Genomic DNA, 22,468 nt, shown 5'->3' with positions numbered 1-22,468 from the left:
GGTTGGATTAAAAACTATTAAATACACGTATGTCAACCTTGATATCATCTGTATCTGAAGCTACTTCTGCTTGACATGTTTAATCTCATTAAATTCATTAATCAATAAATCGATAATCAGGAATGATGCTTACCTGTTAATAGTCTCACAGAAAAGTACAATGACATCCTGCATAGTATCATACTCCAGGGCCGACTTCACAGGAACCATGGCACTCACATAACTCAGCTCAAACTCAGCAAATACATGGTCAAACTTCTTCAAAGCCTCTTTCACCTGAAGAAATAAATGAATATACATTATAAAAAAAATACATGACTGTTGTATTCAACACACTTTTTCCACAAGTTTTATTCTCTTAAATCGGTCTTTTTTGTTGCAAGTTTGGTTCATATTGCCATGAGCAGACATCTTAGTATTAAGCAGTAGTCAGCTTGTCACAAACCTCTTGGTTTACGATAAACTTTTCCAATGAGTATTTTACTACATGAATACTATTCAAATCTCAACATAGCATTAACATAATTTCAAGACACTTGTCTAAACTTGCCACTCTCCACCCAGGTCTGAATGGCCCATGGGTACCTGATCTGATATGCTTTGGAACTAATAAATATACTACATCCCGGTTTATGACATAGGTAACATGGTTTAAGCGGCACGAACATAGATATGAGTAATATATTTAGCAAACATTAACGTTATGATAATATACAAATCTTACTTTCTGTGGGTAAGAGTTGAGATTTTTATAGCTCTGATCTCTCAGCACAGCCCTCAAGCAGTCCAGACTTCTGGTCAAGCACCGAGCCAAGGGCCGCAGAGCTGCACTCTCTATCTCCCTGTTCATGATGGTAGATCCTGCAGCCAAGCACTGTTAATGTAAAAGAGGTTACCAATTTTAAACCCAAATCAGATCAAGCATGATGTCAGTTATCAACAGGTAATGTACAGTAATAATATCATCAAAGATTCAAAGTGACACAATTCAAGACTTTACAAAATTGCATTTTTAGTACAATTTTAGCCGTTTAAACTCAACTATTCAAGCAAGTTTTTGCCTATATTCTCAGAGGCATTAAAGAACAACAAAAATATCATTCCCCATTTGAGGGATGTTTTAGGATGCACTTTGTCTATGATTTTCACCTACAACTTTTATAAACTACTGAAATCATTGAATCTGAATGGCTATTAAAGACCAAATTGGTCACTTTTAAAACAATCAATGACACATATATAATCATAATGAAACACTCGCCTGAAACAATTTTTTTATTCAAGAATATGACTTTGAGTAATACATGTATGCATACCTCGGCTCCAAACCAAAGCTGGCCAGCCAGGCTATCCTGAAGCACATCATCAGGAAACTTAGCCCTGAAGTCACGGCTGGCTCTACCCTCAGCGATGGCCTCATTCATCAACTGCTCAATGATACCTGTTCATGAAAAAGAAATAAAGAATTTGTGTTTATAATAGTTTATAATAAAGTACAATAATAAATTTGTAAGTATTCGATAAACTTCATGATTAACACCCATCACAGAGATCATAGATATTAGAAAAAAAAATGTTTGGGCGTTACCCCCCAAGAGCTGTTATTTCAATTTCCCTTTTTCCGTGGCTGAAATGTATCCACAATGAATTATGCACATATGTTTTAACAAAATAAATATATGTAAATGAAAATTAAGGAAATGTAGAAAACTCTTGTTAAGCCTAGGAAGAAAAGGAAGCCTATAATCAAATGGTTCAATGCAGTTTGGGTGTGTGCACTTTAACAAACTTACTTTTGGTGTTTCCATCTACTTTTATTACATATATTGTTTTATGTTGATTTTAAGTTTCATTTGTATGCTCTTGTACATGTACAGTACATCATAATTTGTAAATATGTAGAGGGTTTTTTTTCTTTTATTAATGAATTAAAAATTAATACTGAATTTGGGCATTGGTCAAACCTTTTTTTTCTGTTTGCTCTGTAAAAACCAAAATCCTTGCCAAAATTATCAGACTTAACAACTATATTCATGCAGTGATCACTTCACTTAATTATTTAAAAAAAATACAAGCAGAATTACAAGATAGGAAACTTCCATTAACAAAGACTATGCTACATGTACAATTTAACAATCATAATTCAGAGTAATAAAAAAAAGATTGTAGTCAGGACATCGATTGAGAGTTTCATTTTTTTCTATATGTACTTGTATGTCCATATGGAAAGATACACAATGGCAGACAAGATATTAAAGTCTGAACTGCATAGCATCTGAAAATAGCCATTTGAATTTATGTTGATCTGAAACAATATATATAGGAAATATAGCAAAAATCAATACACCATGATGACAATCTTCATATTGAGGAATTCCTGTAGACATCTAAAAAATCTTTTTCAAATCAGATGAGAAACAGATCTTGTTTTCACATCATTTCTATCGATGTCATTGGCACAAACAAATTCATCCTCCTCTGACGCAAGCTTGTGTGATAATGATCGAATTGTTATTGGTGGGTATCAAATTTCTTGGCTATCTTCCACAGAGCTAAGTCAGGTGTTAGAATTTTATAAAAGTTTTAGATTAAACTTTGAATATTTTCATGGATCATGTGAAATGTGGAGAAAATGTAATAAATGTAGCAATTAAAGGGAAAGCTACATTTAAGTTGCTGAGGGGGGGGGGAGTGAAATCTTTCATCAGAGAGCGATTTCAAATTTGTACATGTCTCTTACATTGTAGGACAAACTTTTCAGCAAAATGTCCACTGTAGTATTATGAATGTTTGGAGTCCAATGATTACATGTAAATATACTCCCATAGTACATGTATGCATTTACTTGTATGTGTACCACACATGTATTATGACACTCTCAACTCTCAAGTGTCAATAATACAGCTATTCTATTATCATGTCAATATCAATTGTTCATTCTAAATTCTTATGGAATACTACATGTATGTACATGTATACAAATTAGATGCATATTAATCAACATTATCTCAGTCATCTAAAAACAAGAACTTCTTTTCATCTCAGCGCATGGAGAAGCAAATATTTCCACCCTGTATCATCTCTCAAGAAATCTGCAGTGATTTGAAAATGGAAGGTCATCATGACGTAAGAACTTCCAAATCGAAACTTAATCTAAGAAAAACAGGTCACCACCGCTTGTCATGATACTAAAACCCTGGGCAAATGGCCCATTTCCAATATCTGAAGATTAGAACATCATCAAAAACTCACCCCCCCCCCCCCATTCAGATTACATGTAATTTATGTTCATTTTAATTAATACCAGCCTGCTTAAAGAGTTATTCAAAATTCAAATTCATGGGTTTTCTTTGAAATTCAAATGTGTGCAAAATAAATAAATTGGGAAACCGGTCTATTCAATTCCTACATTGTACATTGTACATCATAATAAATCAATATTATAAGGATTCAAAACTGCAGAAAGTCAATAATCAACTATTACCTTCATTTTCTCTCACAAGATTGAGTTACTATATACATGAACATAGCTCACTTTAATTTTGTAGAAAACTTCTGCGAAAAGATTTTTTTTTACAAAATGAAAATATGAAAAAAAAACCTTTGTAAATTTTTTTTTTAAGTCACTTCATATTTATTGTATGACTCCATAAATGTTATCACATACTGTACTAATGATTGCCTTCATACATGTACATAGATGTATGTACCAGTAAATGTATTATGAACAAGCAAAATTTTGTAGTCTGAACGATGGGAAGGGTATCGTAGATCCGGGAGTCTGTCACCGGCGATAAGCAGGCAGCGATTGGACTCTTGATGATATCTCTTGGTATCCAGAGGATATTAAGAGCAGTACCTGTCCTTCCTGGAGACCCTCCAGACAGGCAACACTCTTCCTCCAGCAATGACACCCTCACAACTCTTTATTTGTACAGGCGTTTCCGATCTCCCTAAATTGCTCTTTCGTTATTGATCTTTGATTAATCTTGGTTACTTTATATTCATGTCAGGAAATTTTCCCCTTTTTGGAATGTTTCTGAATAACATTTCACAATTTTTTGTAGATTATGAAATAAGAGCTCACAATTTGAAGGTGTTCTTTTGTTTGACAGATACTCATGAAGGAACACTGAATTACCTTTTCTTTATATTCTGGGAATAATCAGACAATTGTAAAGCTTTTAATACTTCTTCTTAATCTTAGACCTTGCTCCAAACTGCATTGATTATACTATTGTTGTTTAACCAAAATCATTGATTTCAAAACAGAGACAACCACCTGTTTGTATGGTTGCTTAAATAGTTCTGGTATGAGTTATTCTTAGAAGAAACAACAGGGGTAAATATCAGGTACATGTACATACCTACATGTACATCTACATGTACATGTACATGTAGACCTAATGTACATGTATGTTAAAAAGGGGGGCTCATTAATTAATAGGGAAAGCAGCATGGGTAATACAAAATTACTGGCTTGTATTAAAGCTTGTTCAGAGAGATGTTACATGTACCCTGGATTCTGTATAAAATATAGCACACATTCAAACTGTTTGTATTCATAATTAATTTATTGTCCATTATTGTACTTGTACAAGCATTTGTGTCTGTATGGGCAATAAATTATAGAACTTAATTGTACGATTAATGCATTTTGTCACAGGGAATTACAATAAATTCCTTTGCAACATGTATGGTAGGGGGTCCTAAAGCTACGCGAGTCCTAAAGCTACACACCACTCATCACGCATGCAGTTTTTGATGGCAAATGCGAACTCTGTGTGTGGAACTTGGACTGTAGTGTGATGAACGATTCCCATTCAATTTTTTCTACATAGGCTACAGTAAATCTCTATATGCAGAGAAAACCCACAACTGTTTGGAATTTTTAAGTTATATGAATCGATTTAATTTCATATTATCCTATAACAATTTGAGCATATTTTAAAATTAAGGCGCAGGAAATACTTTTTTTTTTGCATGATAAGTTGAATGCGTAGCTTTAGGACCCCTTCTACATTGGCGGCGAAATCAAGAGGTGTTCGGAAAACACGTTGGGATTTTCTTATAAGTGAGTTTTGTGATATTTTCTTTTTGGTTAAGGATCTTTAGAATATTTACCACAAATTAGTAATAATTTGTTCAAATATCAAAATTGGCATATTTAATATCGTTTGTAAACAAAGTGCGTAGCTTTAGGTCCCCCCATCATACAGTGTATGAGGAGCAATATAGAATGCTGTCCTGGTACATTGTATTATGAAACCCCCCCTGCAATGCGAATGAAGTCCAACCATGGACCTACATTGTACCGGTCCATCTAAACCCCAAAACTGTACATTTACATGATTATATACTGTACACTGTACATATTGTGTCCATGGTAATGACATGAATTTGTAGAATACATGTACTTGGAACCTCTTGCTGGAACTGGCATTATGTTTCTAAACAAACATTTTAATAATATGTACTATAAAATGTGAATATACAGGCACCATTCTTATTAATATTATTAGAAATGGTTTTTAATTTGGTAAATCCATCAATGCACAAGTAACGTTTCCTGCATTTCTTGACCCTGTTTCCTGTGGTAGTCCAATTTTTTTCTCCTCTTTCCATGCTCTGGCTTCGTGATCAAAGTTTACTCTTTCAGAAATGCCTGGGAATTCATTTCACCCAACCCTTTTGCATTGATCCCAAAATAAAATTGTAAGGCCCATTTATACGAAAAAGTGTATTAAAAAATATGAAAACACCTGTCTGTATACATACAGAATTTGTTTGATTTTAACAGTATCACTATTTTGTACATACATGTACATGTATTTCTCTGAATTCCATACAACTGCAATAATTAAGTAACACAAATTTTAGTCAAATTTGAATTTTTTTCATGTACATGTACAGTAATCTATTAAGGTCCATGGAAAAGTTAATTTGTTTTTAATCATGGTCTGACTTGAGGGAAGGGTGGAGTTCTCGCAAATTTTAAGAGAAAAAAAGCAATAAAGCTCATTTTACCTGTGATATTTGCTTGCAATGTAGGTTATACTTTACAAGTCATTACGTCAATTTATGGCTTATACTGTACATAAATAGTCAAAGAAAGCAACAAAATAAAGATACATGTATGTTTGCATTTACAAGAAGTATAAACAAAAACAGGCATGCATGCACATGTACATTCCCATATTAAATTACATGCACATACATGTATGAAATAAAGACAAAGTTATAAATGAAATGAATACATGAAAAGGAGAGGAGAAATTTGAAAAACTGCATTGAGCGAGAGTGTAGCAGGAACATGAGTGGTATCTAATGACTTCCTATCAATACTGCTGGATTGTTTGTTCTAGCACCAGATGTACATCCATAGGAAAATCGTTTAGTGACATCAGGCGCGAATTCTTAAGTCTGAAATAACAAACATGAGTATGTGTGGAAGTCGCATTTGGAGTAAGGTTTAAGTGAGGTCATCCGGAGTTGAAAGAGTCCCTCTTTCTCAGAAAATAATAGGCAGGCCTGGATTCAGCATGGCACTCATACTGTACATGTACTTTGTATGTTGAGTAATGAAAAAGGTTTCAAAGGGATGTTCTGGGGATCTGGGCTGAAAATAATTATATCTAAATAAATCAGAGTAAAGTTCACAGAGCAAAATGCTGAAAATTTCATCAAAATCTGATAATAGCGAAGTTATTGAATTTTAAAGTTTAGCAATATATTGTGAAAACAGCTATATGCACGTCATCATGAATATTCCTTTGATAGGCTCATGATGTCACTTCCATCTTTACTTTTTCTTACCGGTATATGAAATCATAATTCTTTCATTTTTTTCATAATGTATTGTGTGAATGATATGTCTCCCTTGTAATGAATTAAGTTGCCGCGATGAATATCTAATGCACTTTAATCAGTTGTTCTTCCAACATTTTTGGTTCTTGAAGGAAATTTTTGAACAAACCTAATTTCATGTAATAAAATACAAAAAAAACCAAGGCAAACGCCAAGCGTTGTCTCGCCTGCATATTGCAGTCATGAAGAGACTGCACGTCAAAACTATAGGTCACGTCATTAGTGTAACAAACAGATAAGCATAAGGTCATGCCATAGTGGAACAAACAGATGCAAAAAGCATCCAAACATACAGTACCAGTCAGATATCTTTAATACCTGTTTCGAGGCTATAGAAAGTTATTGGCCCGAATTCACAAAGACGGTTTTGAAAACCCACAGTCGAGTCCATGGTTTATGCAGATTTCCTGTATAAATTAAGCTTATTTTAGCGCGTATCGGGTGCGTGTACATAAAACATGTCCAATGCTGATGAGCGCTTTTGTCACAGTGCGCCAAATTGACGCCTGTTACCACGGTTAGATACGCTATTTTATTCATGAGTCCACTGTTTTTATTCATGAGTCCACTATTCAAACAGTAGACTCATGAATAAAACAGCGTATCTAACCATGGTAACAGGCGTGAATTTGGCGCACCGTGACAAAAGCGCGCATCAGCATTGGAGACGTTTTATACACGCACCCGATACGCGCTAAATTAAGCGTCATTAATACAGGAAATCTGCATAAACCATGGACTCAACCGTGGGTTTTCAAAACCACCTTTGTGAATTCGGGCCATTGTGTGTACAACATAGCACAGTGCCAGTCATGGAAAGTTCATTGACCTTTGACCTTTTTCAAATTCAACTCACATTCGAACTTGACCTGTGCCTTCAGGAGATGGACCTCTGGTATGAATTTAGTGATCCCGCCTCGAAGCTATTGAAAGTTATTGGGTGTACAACACAATTGTGCCAGTCATGGAAAGTTCATTGACCTTTGACCTTATTCAAATTCGACTCATATTTGAACTTGACCTGTGCCTTCAGGAGATGGACCTCTGGTATGAATTTGTTGATCCCACCACGAAGCTATAGAAAGTTATTGGGTGTACAACACAATTGTTGACGACGACGCCGGAAATAGTGATACCTATGTCTCGCTCCGCTACGCAGGTGAGACAAAAACTAAGTGAAGATATGACATCATGAGTTTGCTCACTGAATATTCACGAAGACATGCCTAGAACTGTTTCACCCGAATAATGCAACTCTTTAATGCCATTAAAATTTGTTTAAATATTCTTTGTCCGATTTTGATCAAATTGTCAATTATGTTTTGTTTGTCTGATTTTTCTTAATCTGTTAAAATCATATCATTTTCAGCCTGGAGTAGGTACATGTACCCCTTTAAGTACATGTAGTATCCAAAGACACTATATGCATGTACATGTATTGTATGGGAGAGGATGTCTCCTACTACTGTATATATGCAGTTCCCACTGTATCAAACTACACGTAGGCCTACATGTACATGTATGCATTTTTTGTACATTAAATGACATGTATGCAACTATTTTCTCTCCATGTGTTCCTACATGAGCCTTACACATAAAGAATCAACTACCGTACCGATACTAAAAAACAATCCACCCCTCCCTTTAAATCATAGAGGCTATTAAACTGGTACAATGTACATACACATTCATTTATACTGGATACATTTGCTCCCTACTAAAAAAAAAAATCCCTCATATTCCTAATTAAACTGAGTATAACCATGTACATGTACATACAGTGGTTATATTACTGTTCATAAATTCCAATTTTCTGAGAATCTGTTCTATACATAGAGGCAAGGCGTGGGCGGGTTTGAGGACAGACAGCTACTTTGATCATCCGCATCTTGACTGTCTGCCTGCCCTCAATCATATATAGTGTCAAGTCAACTGCACAATGTACATGTATGCATGCTCGAAGCGATGTAGTATGTAAACAAACTCTTACTTAAAAGGTTTCTCATCAGACAAATCTCATCAGTACAGAAGAACCTGTGACATGTACATGGCTTTTACAAGTTTTGTCTATTTGTATGGTACATGTACATGTAGGCCTACATTTTAATACAATATTTTGTTTCAGTAGTCACAAATTACTGTAACCCTATGGAATTATACACAGAATATATAGATTGATAAAAGATGACTTTTACAAATTGTTATTAAATGATTTTTGCTAATTTAAAAAAAGTGTGATTTTCATATTTTGTACATGCATTATTTTAATGTGTATATGTACAGTTGTCCTCAAAATTATTCATACCCCTTGTGGAAAAACATTCTTTGGTAGATTCTTTACTTGTAAAAGCTATTATGATGTAACTTTCTTTGTATCTTTTGTCTGCTTGTTGCTATGCATGATTTGACATATGAGCTGGCAAGTCTTCATTAGCATAATAATAGATAGGGTCGAAAGTTATTTTTTGCACTTGTTCAGAATTATTCATACCCTTGCCAATACCTAAACAAAAATGTCCTTTTATGGCAATGCGCATTATTTTTACTGTCTGGGAATGTGCTATTCTTTGTCCTATAGTTATTTCAGGATGTTCCAATGAATTAAATACCCTCTTTGTTAAACAAGCCATTGAACAATGATGGAAAATAGCATCTTTCTTAAAGGGTATAAATAGAGGAAAGCATTCTGGATATTCTCAGTCTCTGATAATCATGGCCAAGAAGAAGGAGCTCAGTGAGGACCTACGGCAACGTCTTGTGAATGCCCACATAGAGGGAAAAGGTTACAAGGCCATTTCAAAGCAGTATGATGTCCCTGTGGCAACAGTCCAGAGCGGAATCAAGAAGCACAAGAGGTACAACACTGTGAAGAACCTTAGTGGGCGTGGCAGGAAGTGCAAGGTGTCCCCTAAACTTGCCAGGAAAATCTGCAGAGAGGTCAACAACAACCCCCGGACCACAACCAAGGCCCTACTTGAAACGCTTGACCGGGCAGGGACGAAGGTGTCCCGGTCCACCATCGAGCGAGTCTTGCACAAAGGAGGTCTCCATGGACGCAGGCCTCGGAAGACACCGTTGCTCAGGAAGAAACACCGGAAGGCTCGACTGGCCTTTGCTAGAGGTCATCTGAAGCAAAATCCAAGCTTTTGGTCAACCATCCTGTGGTCTGATGAGACGAAGTTGGAGTTATTTGGCCATATGGATGTTGAATACGTCTGGAGGAAGAAAGGGGAAGCATACAATCCAAAGAACACTGTGCAAACCGTCAAGCATGGTGGTGGGCACATAATGCTATGGGGATGTTTCTCTTCCAGTGGCACAGGGAACCTCGCTAGAGTCAAAGGAATCATGAAAAAGGAGGATTACATCCAGATCCTTGATGATAACTTGAAGGAATCTGCCGAAAAACTCCAGCTTGGCCCCAACTGGAAGTTCCAACAAGACAATGACCCAAAGCATACCGCCAAGCTGGTGAGGAAATGGTTCAAGGACCATGATGTCAACGTCCTAGAATGGCCAAGTCAGAGTCCTGACCTGAATCCGATCGAGAACTTGTGGCGAGACCTGAAAGTCAGTGATGGCTAGGAACCCGACCAACCTGACCCAGCTTGAGGCCTACGCCAAGGAAGAATGGGCCAAAATCCCGCAGGAGACGTGCAGGAAGCTTGTGGACACTTACAGGAATCGTCTAGAAGCAGTCGTAAAGAACAAAGGCTATGCTATTGACTATTAATGAAAGACATTGGACTCAGAAAACCTAGGGTATGAATAATTTTGAACATGACATTGTTTGAATATCTATGAATAAAATACCCCTGAAAAGAGAAATTTCTTGAATTGTGCATTGTTGTTATTCTTTCACTAGTAGGTCACACATAAATCTTAGAGAAACTTGATAAAATGCATTCATTTCATCACAAACATGAAAAATCACAAATATCAACAAGGGTATGAATAATTTTGAGGACGACTGTATGTTTCATAACACTAAACATTGAACAATGAATGCTCAAGAATGCAATAAATATGGACACAGTTTGTATAGAATTTAAAAACCTTTATTCTAGTGTATACAGTATTTGATTTTTAGGGCTTAGCATCAAAATATATTTATTTATAGTGAAATTGTCCGGAATGGGTTTTAAAATGCGAATACTGACCAAGAACTTTATCTTGACATATCCTGAGTTGGTTAACAAGTACAGTACACCGGTCTGGATCTTGCCTCCCATCAAAGCTATCAAGCTCATGAGATACACTATTCAGCTCTTCATCAGCATAATAAAACTGGGCTAGTAGCTGACTGTCATTTTTCTGTAAAATGAAAAAGGAAGAAAGATAAGGATTAATATTTACAAGTATCCTCATTCTTTATACACTAAAGAGAAATCATCACAATATGCACTACTGTACACATAATTAATGCAATTTTGAGTGCATTTATCATTTTCCTTTTATATCATTATCCTATTCATCATCCCCATCATCATTATCATCATCACTGTCATCATCATCATACATGTATTCATTATCATCATCATCTCCATTCTCATCATCATTACAATCATTTCTTCATTTGTACACCCTTGAAACTGGTATTTCTAGCTGCACAGTACAGTGTATGTACATGTACACTGGTATTTTAGATTTAGAATATGGTTGGAAATCATACACATTGTACAATATACATTGTTTCTGGTATCATGGCATGTACAGTGTTAAAACGCCCAATGCTAATTTGCTCTCTTTCTTTTTCCCACTCAAAGATATTATCATCATCCTATTTCCCATCAATCAACAAACAGATAAACCATTATTTCAAAGTGACTTTCACTCATAATAAAGTTCAATTTGGCTATCACACAGATGCCGACAGTGAATAAGATGGAAATTTCCCTCTGTTATGTGTGTCTGCGTGTGTGTACTGAGCCGATCAAAGTCCGGCATGACCAAAGGCACTGTATTATCTCCTGTTGTCTTCGCCAGACCTTTCTCAATGAAATATTCAGTGGCCATTCATAATTTACAAATCGTCTCTAGTCTGCAAATCTGCACTTTTCTGCACTGTACATTTACACATGCTCAGCCTTCATGTGAAGAGTACAGGAAAAAACATCATCCCAATAATAACAACTGAGACGGGGAGATTTAAAAGTCAATCCCATCCTTTACAAGGGTCATAAAACAGTTATGCACACTTACATGTGATATTTTAAGTTTTTTAACATTCTGCAATTGACTGAAGCCAAGTTCACTATTAAGTGAAGGAACTTTATGCACATGGGAGGAGGCCACAAAGGGGATCATATTCATCCATCCATCATTTGTGTAATTGTGTTGATATCTTTTTTCTTCAACTTGTTACGTTATACATGTACATGTATTTTTACCATAATTGCGCTATAATTACTTGCCTTCCCTTGTACATTATGTAGATGTACATGTATCAACATGCAAGTAAAAGCCTATTACCTACAGGGGTATAGAAAAAAGATAAGTATTCATAAACTAACAATATAACTTCAATATAACTTTAATTTAAAATGGCATCCATATACAATTTTAATAGTCAGAGAATTTAATATGACCTCTGGATAGTGCAAGTTTTAATTACCAAATAACTGTCGACTGGTCAACAAATTCTTACACAGTGCAATGATTCAAAACGTAGCTATATTTAATAATCAAAGTAGTTTAATCCATATTATCTTGTCATGTATGTCAAATAGAGTCCACACAGATTAGCGAGATAATCAACAAGGTGACAGACTGAACAATCCCTCATTTAGTAGAGATTACCAGATGACATTGTAAAAATGTGTTCAGTAGCTCAGGGCCATATTGTATGTGCATAATACTCCAGTATGAAAATGACACAATTTGAATTTTATCAAATCAAAGAAGTGAAACCCTATGATTAAAAGTTTGATTATCAGATAAAAAAAACTGTTTTCTTCATCTGAAATTTTTTTGTTTTGCTAGTTCAATTTTACTCCATCGATATAATTTCAAACTTATTTCAGAAAAAAATATATTGGAAATGTAAAAATAAATTGAAAATATAACTAAACAAATGTACATGTATCAACTATCATGTGCAAGTCCCTGTACACGAGGATTGTACATGTATGATGCAACAGCTTATCTGAGTATCTGAATATTGAATAATTAATGTAACATTGGAGTAGCTGACCCATAAATGATCATAAACAATTCCAATTCAAATGAATTTCATCTCAAAATGCAATTACATTACATGTATGATGTATTACATTACTACATTGTAGGGTCTAGCACAAATTTCAATATGAAGCAAGTCCAACAGCCTCCGCAGGCAACGAACCATGTAATTACAAAGCCAGGTAGCGGTGGGCTTTATGAATCCATAATAAAGGATAAACATTCATGGAGGTGTGGAATACTCAAGCATTGTGCTTTAATATTAATGAAAACCTAGCTGCTCAAGGCTGGGTGGTGCACCTATTCTCAAATGTGGGCTTGTATTGCACACTTTACTACAGGTACAGAACTACATGTACATGTATGCCCCATGATGAACAAGTAGGCCTACAGTACATTGTAAATTTCTGTAGCATCTCTACAGTATACATACATTGCACATAGTTTGGTTAGCACAACATCAATGTACATGAGCATTGTGCAAACTAAAATACAGTAAAATGTACATGTAGCTATCACATTCATGAGACAGGTGTACATGTATGTACAGTGTAGTCCGCTTTTAGTTTCTGATGCAAATCTGAAACTGTGCAGGATTCAACTATAACTTTTTTTTAACTGTCGGCACTCAGCAAGTTACATGTATGTACCTTTGGTAACCATGCAATAATTATGTATGCCAAATTTCTTTAAATAATTGATTTGTTGAATATCAAAGCAATACATGTACATCTGTATGCAAAATAAAATTGAAATAACTTCAGACATACTGTACATGTGCATACTACATGTACATGTAGATACATGTAGGCCTTTATATACAACATTACAAACTTGATTCAATTACTTTAAGTTTTAGTTTTATTACCCCGATTATTTTTTTTTAACCTTGGCTTTACATGTAGGTCTTGGCAAAAGCTGGCTGATAAAGGGGTACTCTGCGGAAACACAGTTCCTCTGACTCATGGAATATTGCTGATACAGTAAAAAATCTATCTCCTTTTCCTTGAACCACAGCCTTGCCATCCAAGAAACCATCAATATTCTCTCTCTTTTTTTTCTTTCCAGATTTGTAGTTTTAACCTCTTTCGTGTATGACTACATAAATAACATGTACATGATACGTATCACCATTGATACTAAGATAAAAAATAATGATGATAATTTACATGTACATGTATACTGATCCCAGCACCAATGATGCTCATTATTAAACCAGAAACAATTTTTTAAAGGGGAAAAAATGTCTGTAATTAAAATACATGTATGTACATTGTACCATACAATGTCGCTAACACTGTATAAAAATTAACTGATAAATGTGTAGTGACAATTTTAAATCACCATGATGAAGTATGAGACTTTGTTGCTTAATTATATTATTAAACATATTGGCCTTAACTTTCAAGTTTTTGACTGTTACACATAAATACAAACATACAGTATTTTGTATTAAAATTAAGAGGCTTTTATAGGAGGAAATTATAATTTGTTTAACAAATTAATTAACCACCAAACCACCACATTAACCACCAAATAACCTGGTGGTTGAGTCGCTGCCCGGGAAGCAGTAGATGGCAGGTTCGAATCCCACTGGTTCCAATTTTTTCTGACTTAAATATGATTTATGATTTTCATACAGATCGAGCATACTGATCTTATGATTTTCATTACAGATCGAGCATACTGATCTTAAACAAATAGGAGTAATGCCGAAAATTTGTTACACAAATTATACAGTATCTTGTCTACTGATCTACAATTTACTCACACACACCTGTATTGTGATGTCATTTTGAAGAATAAATATTGTATGCTTGCTGAAATCAAACCTGAAGCAATCTTTTCATCAAGATGTACTATACAAGTACAAGTATTATTAAACTTTATCAAAAATATGCTTTTCAATCCTTGAGCAATGACAGGTTCATTTACTGTCAAAAACATTGTGTTGGAAGAATTATAGACTTATCAAAAGCTGAATCATTTTTATCAAATGATTTACTTCAATAAAAATACTAATGATTACAAGTAGGAATTTAATTGGCAAAGACATCAGAATGTAGGTCATCTACATGTAAATTAAATTCATGCCAATATGAGAAAATTGGCATACCGTGTATCATTATTTTTATTTTAAAAGATGACAAACGATAAATTCAACTGAATAGCATTCCATGACATGATCATCAGTCATAAAGTACAAAAATCAAGATTGAAATTTATTTGCTGGCACCTTTTACCCAGCCATACCAGAATACACTATGCACACCTACATGTACATCTGTATATTTAACTTAAGTGTCACAACTACAATGTAGGGTCTATGGTTAATAAAAAACATAATTCTTTAAAGGTCAAGTCCACCTCAGAAAAATGTTGATTTGAATCAATAGAGAAAAATCAGACAAGCACAATGCTGAAAATTTCATCAAAATCGGATGTAAAATAAGATATGACATTTCAAACTTTCGCTTATTTTCAACAAAATAGTTATATGAACGAGCCAGTAACATCCAAAATGAGAGAGTCGATGATGTCACTCATTCACTATTTCTTTTGATTTGTATTGTTTGAATTATACAATATTCCAATTTTTACGAATTTGACCATTAGGACCTCCTTGCCTGAAGCACAAAATGTTAAAATATTGGAATCCCATGTGTTCAGGGAGGAATGAAACTTCATTTCACATGACAATGAGAAAATAAAAATATTTCACATTTCATATAATAAAATACAAAAGAAATAGTGAGTGAGTGATGTCATCAACTCTTTCATTTTGATGTAACTGGCTCATTCATATAATTATTTTGTTGAAAATAAGCGAAACTTTAAAATGTCATAGCTTTCTTATTTTACATCCGATTTTGATGAAATTTTTAGTGTTATGCTTGAATTTTTCTCTTTTTATTCAAATCAAGTTTTTGTTGTTGTGGACTTGTCCTTTAATAAAGGATAAAACCAATGACCAAAATTGCTAAGACTGCATATTTATGGCCCAAGAAGGAGGAAAAGGAAGCTCATAAAAGTCTGCATCCATGCCAAATTCTTGTCCTAGAAACATGACCTCTCGCTCTCACAGAGAAAACTACTGTGTCAACATTGGTAAGAAGTGGAATTTTACCAATAATGACATCATACCTGTACATAGATCACTAGGCCTTGTAACTACACAGCGATACAATATACTTTTCAATGCACCGTATTGTCACTATTTGACAATATTTAATAGTAAAAGATCTAGAATGAATGAATGATTCAATTCAACATGTACATGTACCTGTAGTTTACTTTTGAGTGCCTAAATTGTACATGTCATCAAGCAATCTGAAGATATACATGTACATTGTACTGTAAGTTTTGATTTATGTTCATGTTCAGAGAAGTGAAAACTGAGACTGAGAGGTCCATGGATCAAAAACCTTTGTTGACCTCAAGCCTCTCAGCTACATGTATGGTCAGACAACAAGTGGAAAGCCTCTGGCAGTCCTACCTGCATTTACATTACCTGATTCAAATATATAGCAGCAGTGCTGAATTCGATAACATACAGGTATTCACAATAAACACCATTCATATGATAATAAAATACTACAGTACATGTATGTTCATTGATCATAAATTACTTTTGACCTTGATCATATGACTTAAGACTTGTGCAAGACTATCATCAATACTTGATTCCCCTTTACATGTCCACATTTCATGAACTACATGTACGTACATGTCAAAGTTACTTTCGAAGTTAGGCTACATGTATGATGCCAATTCAAAAAATACCCACAACATGGCCAACGTTCTTTGACCTACACTGAACATTGTAAATGGTCATTGACTCTAAATGACCTTTGACCTTGGTCATGTGACCTGAAACTCAGTCAGAATGCTCAGTAGTACATGTACAGCTGATCATCCTCATGTCCAAGTTTCATGAATGTACTTTCAAAATACCTTTTAAAAGATTTTTTATTTACCCTAATAATTGACCTTTGACCTTGGTCATGTGACCTAAAACTCAGTCAGTAATACTTCATTACATGTGCCTTATGTCCAAGTTTTATGAACTACAAGTACGTGTACTAGGTCCATATCACATACATTGTAGTTTCAATGTTATGACATTTCAAAAATTTAACCTCTGGTTAAAGGAAACCAAAACTCAAGAAGAGAAGCAAATGTTGGAAAAAATAAAATGAGAGGACCAATTTAAAAACAGTTTCATCAAAATCGGTTATGCAATATTAAAGTTTATATGTTGTACTTTCTATGGGGATCCTCAAATTGACAGACGTGCTTCATTGCTGATTTTGTGGACAAATCTCCATTTGTTTTGTACACAAATTTTCAGATTTTCCTCATCTTTCTAATTGCATCTTGCCTCCTTCTGAGCACAACATATGTCATGGGAAAATACATGTATAATTCACACCATGTCAAGGTCAGGAGGAGATAATGTGAAATATGTAACACAAAGGGTAAAATCTAAAAATTTGTGTACAAAACAAATGAAGAGTTGTCCACAAAATTAGCCATTCTGAAGCATGTTTGCCAATTGAGGATCTCCATAGAAAGTACAAGACTTTAAATGTCCATAACATTTCTTAACTGATGTTGATGAAACTTTTTTTTAGTTGCTTTCCAATAAGCTTCTCTTCTTGGGTTTTGGTTTCCTTTAAGATTTCAATGTTTGGCGCCGCCATCGGTAAAGCGGCGCTTAATACAATACAAAGAAAAAGAAACCCTCTCTCCCCAGCCCCACTTGCATGATGATGATGTTTCAACTTGGTAAACTCTGAGAAAATACCCAATTATATGAAATAGAGGAGACATAGAAATGTTTTTGAAAATTCTTTTAAAATTGCTTACTTGTAGGAAATGACAATAACTCAGTCCCTTTTTACACAGGACTTTCTTAACCCCGGACTATCGCTAACCCCGTACTATCCTTAACCCCGTACTATTTTTCTTCCTTTTCACACATGCCAAATTGTTATTGCTAACCCCGGATAAGGAATGCTTGCTTTTTACACATGAAACTCGCTAACCCCGGACTAGTGGTTTTTGTCGATCATTCGTAGTACAAGTACTTCACTCGTACACTTTTTACACGCTAAAATTTCCTTAACCCCGTACTATAGGTGGGGCTAAATTGCTATTTAGCCCCACCTATAGTACGGGGTTAAGCTTAGCCCACTTTCGTTTTACACATGCGATCTTAACCCCGTACTATTGCTCTTAGCACCGCAATCGGTGGGATAACCCTGCTTTTTTGCAGGGCCAAATAATCCCGTACTATAGGTGGGGTTAGCCCACTTTGCAAAAACGCTGTGTAAAACGAAGGTGGGCTAAGCTTAACCCCGTACTATAGGTGGGGCTAAATTGCCATTTAGCCCCACCAATAGTACGGGGTTAAGGAAATTTAGCCTGTCTAAAAAGGGTATCAGTCTCAGTGAAACATAGCAACAGATAGAGACTGAAGTCTTCAGTCTACAATGAATGTTGCTTCAAACTGACATATTTTGTATTTAAAATTAAAGTAATGTAAATTTCAACTCTTGTCCCCATTTAAAAACTCACATATTTTTCTTTGCATTCTGGCAATTCCCTCTTTTAAATAATAGCTATGGTGACTAAGCTGAAAATGGGAAAGGAAGATAATGTACTTGAGCCTCTATCTCTATCAAGTAAATTCGCTAATATCATAGTATACACATTTACATAACAATTCATAAAACGCAATTAATCATTAGGTCAATTCCACATATTATAAAAGAGTACAAAATATTGAACATTGGTGAGGAAGAGTCTATTGTCGTGGCTCACCTTTTTTTCAATAGGGATCTATTTAATTGGTGGCATTCTCACAAATTCAATTAGGATTTTACATAGTTCAGGGCTGAATTTGTAACATGTATAATAAGACCAAGTCTAGGATGAGAGTAGTAACGATCAGCCCACGGAGGGAAACCAAAGTCAAGGCTTTTATTTATCCAAAACTAAATAACAATTAAGACGCAAAAAGGTAGGCATGTTACACCTAAAAAATCAATCCTGGCTTACCTTGACTCGAGAATCCAATGTCATGAATTGCTCGTGTGTGTGATGTCTTGTTCGCGTTCTAACAGTACACTACACTATAGTATGTACATAAATGCTGTACCCAATGAACATGATGAAGACATTGGATTGTAAAGTTACTCCCCAATCCTGTCATTTTGGCTAGGCCCTAATGCAAACTTAAATAGATCTAGTAAGTATAGGTCTAGTCCACTCACACGTATTACATGTACTAACCTCTAGTCTAGAATTTGACGATTGTGATGAGCCGCCTTTCACGATATTAAAGCCATGATTGGTCGACAATGCTGACCAATTTTGCATCATAACCCCCAAATAAAGAATGATTTAAATAGGCGTAATGAATGGTAAGTGCCTCAAAACCCAAGATAACAACTATATCAACTTCTTTTTTGTAAATTCCCAAACGCAACCACTGGCACTGGCGAGGCCACAGCCCACACCACACGTCCAGTACAGCTTCACTTTCACTCAATTTTCGAGATTGCCCAGTCAGCAAAGTATCTGGGCCCATATGGGCCCCATATGGATTTCAAGTGGGCAATATGGGGCCCATATGACCAATATGGGCCCCATATGGGCTGGCCCACTTAGAACCCGCGTGGAAAAAAACATATAGGCCCCATATGGGATATATATGGGCAATGTGGCATCGTTAATGGTTCTTTTAACCCACTTACATTCCACATGGGGCCCATATGGGCTGACCCACTTAGAACCCACGTGGCAAAAGCCATATGGGCCCCATATGGGATCCATATGGGCAATGTGGCATCGTTAATGGTTCTTTTAACCCACTTACATTCCACATGGGGCCCATATGGGCTGACCCACTTAGAACCCGCGTGGCAAAAGCCATATGGGCCCCATATGGGATCCATATGGGCAATGTGGCATCGTTAATGGTTCTTTTAACCCACTTACATTCCACATGGGCCCCATATGGGCTGACCCACTTCGAACCCGCATGGCAAAAGCTATATGGGCCCCATATGGGATCCATATGGGCAATGTGGCATCGTTAATGGTTCTTTTAACCCACTTACATTCCACATGGGGCCCATATAGGCTGACCCACTTCGAACCCGCATGGCAAAAGCTATATGGGCCCCATATGGGATCCATATGGGCAATGTGGCATCGTTAATGGTTCTTTAACCCACTTACATTCCACATTGGGCCCATATGGGCTGACCCACTTCGAACCCGCATGGCAAAAGCTATATGGGCCCCATATGGGATCCATATGGGCAATGTGGCATCGTTAATGGTTCTTTTAACCCACTTACATTCCACATGGGGCCCATATGGGCTGACCCACTTAGAACCCGCGTGGCAAAAGCCATATGGGCCCCATATGGGATCCATATGGGCAATGTGGCATCGTTAATGGTTCTTTTAACCCACTTACATTCCACATGGGGCCCATATGGGCTGACCCACTTAGAACCCGCGTGGCAAAAGCCATATGGGCCCCATATGGGATCCATATGGGCAATGTGGCATCGTTAATGGTTCTTTTTAACCCACTTACATTCCACATGGGCCCCGTATCCCACTTCGAACCCGCATGGCAAAAGCTATATGGGCCCCATATGGGATTCATATGGGCAATGTGGCATCGTTAATGGTTCTTTTAACCCACTTACATTCCACATGGGGCCCATATGGGCTGACCCACTTCGAACCCGCATGGCAAAAGCTATATGGGCCCCATATGGGATCCATATGGGCAATGTGGCATCGTTAATGGTTCTTTTAACCCACTTACATTCCACATGGGGCCCATATGGGCTGACCCACTTCGAACCCGCATGGCAAAAGCTATATGGGCCCCATATGGGATCCATATGGGCAATGTGGCATCGTTAATGGTTCTTTTAACCCACTTACATTCCACATGGGGCCCATATGGGCTGACCCACTTAGAACCCGCATGGCAAAAGCCATATGGGCCCCATATGGGATTTATATGGGCAATATGGCAACTTAAATGGTTCTTTTAACCCACTTACATTCCACATGGGCCCCATATGGGCTGACCCACTTCGAACCCGCATGACAAAAAACATATGGGATTCATATGGGATATATATGGGCAATGTGGCATTGCTAATAGTTCTTTTAACCCATTCACATTCCACATGGGCCCCATATGGGTTGACCCATTTAGAACCCGCATGGCAAAAACCATATGGGCCCCATGTGGTCTCTTTCTGGGTAAATATCAATTTAGGCCCCATCATATTATTGCCGCACCTCCCCCAGTGTCTAATACATTTTCACCCCCTCCCCCAATTTTCAGACCGATATATGCCCCTGTATAAGTTTGTATGTTTTTTTTTTTCTCTCTCTCTCTCCTTGCTTTATTCTGTTATTTCCTTTTTTTACTCTCCTTTTCTCTCTCCCTCCCTACCAAGATTATAGGGGTATATAGGCCTATTACCCCCCCCCCTCCTGTTTCAGATTCAGATTCATTTTTTATTTATTTACTTAATTATTATAATTATTTTATTTATTTATTTTTTTTGTTTTTTGGGGTCCTTTCAGGAAAGTCAGATTGTCGGCATGACATAGAATCGACATAATATACAGAAATATACAATTTCCTTTTCCCTCCCTGCATGTCAGGCCCGTAACTATGGGGGGGGGTTCGGGGGTTCGAGGGACCCCCGCCCCCCCACCGAGCGAGCAGAGGTCCGACCAAAAAAAAAAAAAAAGATAACATTAAAAATGAAAAAAGGTGACCCCACGCCACTTTTTGGCAGAAATGCAAGAACCAAACTTAGATACATACAGTATAGTTTCAGTCCTATACATTAAACTTCTTCAGCTCGCGCTTTGCTAGCAAATTTTATTTTTAAGAAGGTGATGATATAGAAATAGTATACGGCCTTGTTGCAAAACTTTGACACTTAATTTGCCTGCTTTCAGGTCTTTCCGTCTGAGGGGTAAAGAAGGCCATCACTCATTTACGTTCACGAGCTAGAGTTTGAAAACAAAAACAAAGTAGGTCTATCAGAGGTCCAGCTTTGCTGCGCATTTTAATTTTTTATTTATTATTATTCTTTTTCGCTACGCGCTCTCATTTTTTTAAAGGGAGATGATCATCAGCCTGTGAAAATTAAAACAAAGAAATATGGGGCAAAATGTGGGAAAGCCCTGCTTTCATGTCACTATACGAAAACTTTTTTGCTCGCGCTTCGCGCTCGCAATTTATTTTTGATAAAAGGGAGAGGATCGTCACCGTTTTGTTATAAGCCAAAATTTTCGGCTCGCGCTTCGCACTCGTAAAGTTTTCTTAGAAAAAGCCCATTGACAAAAGTAAAATTTTCGCTCG

General features: G+C 36.3%; 1 protein-coding gene across 2 annotated transcripts in view; it reads right to left on the bottom strand.

Moving 5' to 3' along the window:
* LOC121425035 (lateral signaling target protein 2 homolog) overlaps nucleotides 1-22,468 on the bottom strand; it is a 59,265-nt gene that overhangs the window by 26,056 nt on the left and 10,741 nt on the right. For both annotated transcript variants that reach the window (XM_041620977.1, XM_041620975.1), the window contains exons 2-5: nucleotides 11,028-11,181; nucleotides 1,317-1,441; nucleotides 725-874; nucleotides 134-276 (exon numbers count right to left, since the gene is read on the bottom strand). In XM_041620977.1, coding sequence (XP_041476911.1) covers nucleotides 134-276; nucleotides 725-874; nucleotides 1,317-1,441; nucleotides 11,028-11,181 — 572 coding nt within the window. The remainder of the gene's footprint in view (nucleotides 1-133; nucleotides 277-724; nucleotides 875-1,316; nucleotides 1,442-11,027; nucleotides 11,182-22,468) is intronic.

Source organism: Lytechinus variegatus, chromosome 12, assembly GCF_018143015.1.
Source record: "Lytechinus variegatus isolate NC3 chromosome 12, Lvar_3.0, whole genome shotgun sequence".
In the NCBI taxonomy this organism is placed as follows: Eukaryota; Metazoa; Echinodermata; class Echinoidea; order Temnopleuroida; family Toxopneustidae; genus Lytechinus; species Lytechinus variegatus.
Note: the sequence above shows the minus strand (reverse complement) of the source record. Positions and strands in the feature narration are given on the sequence as shown.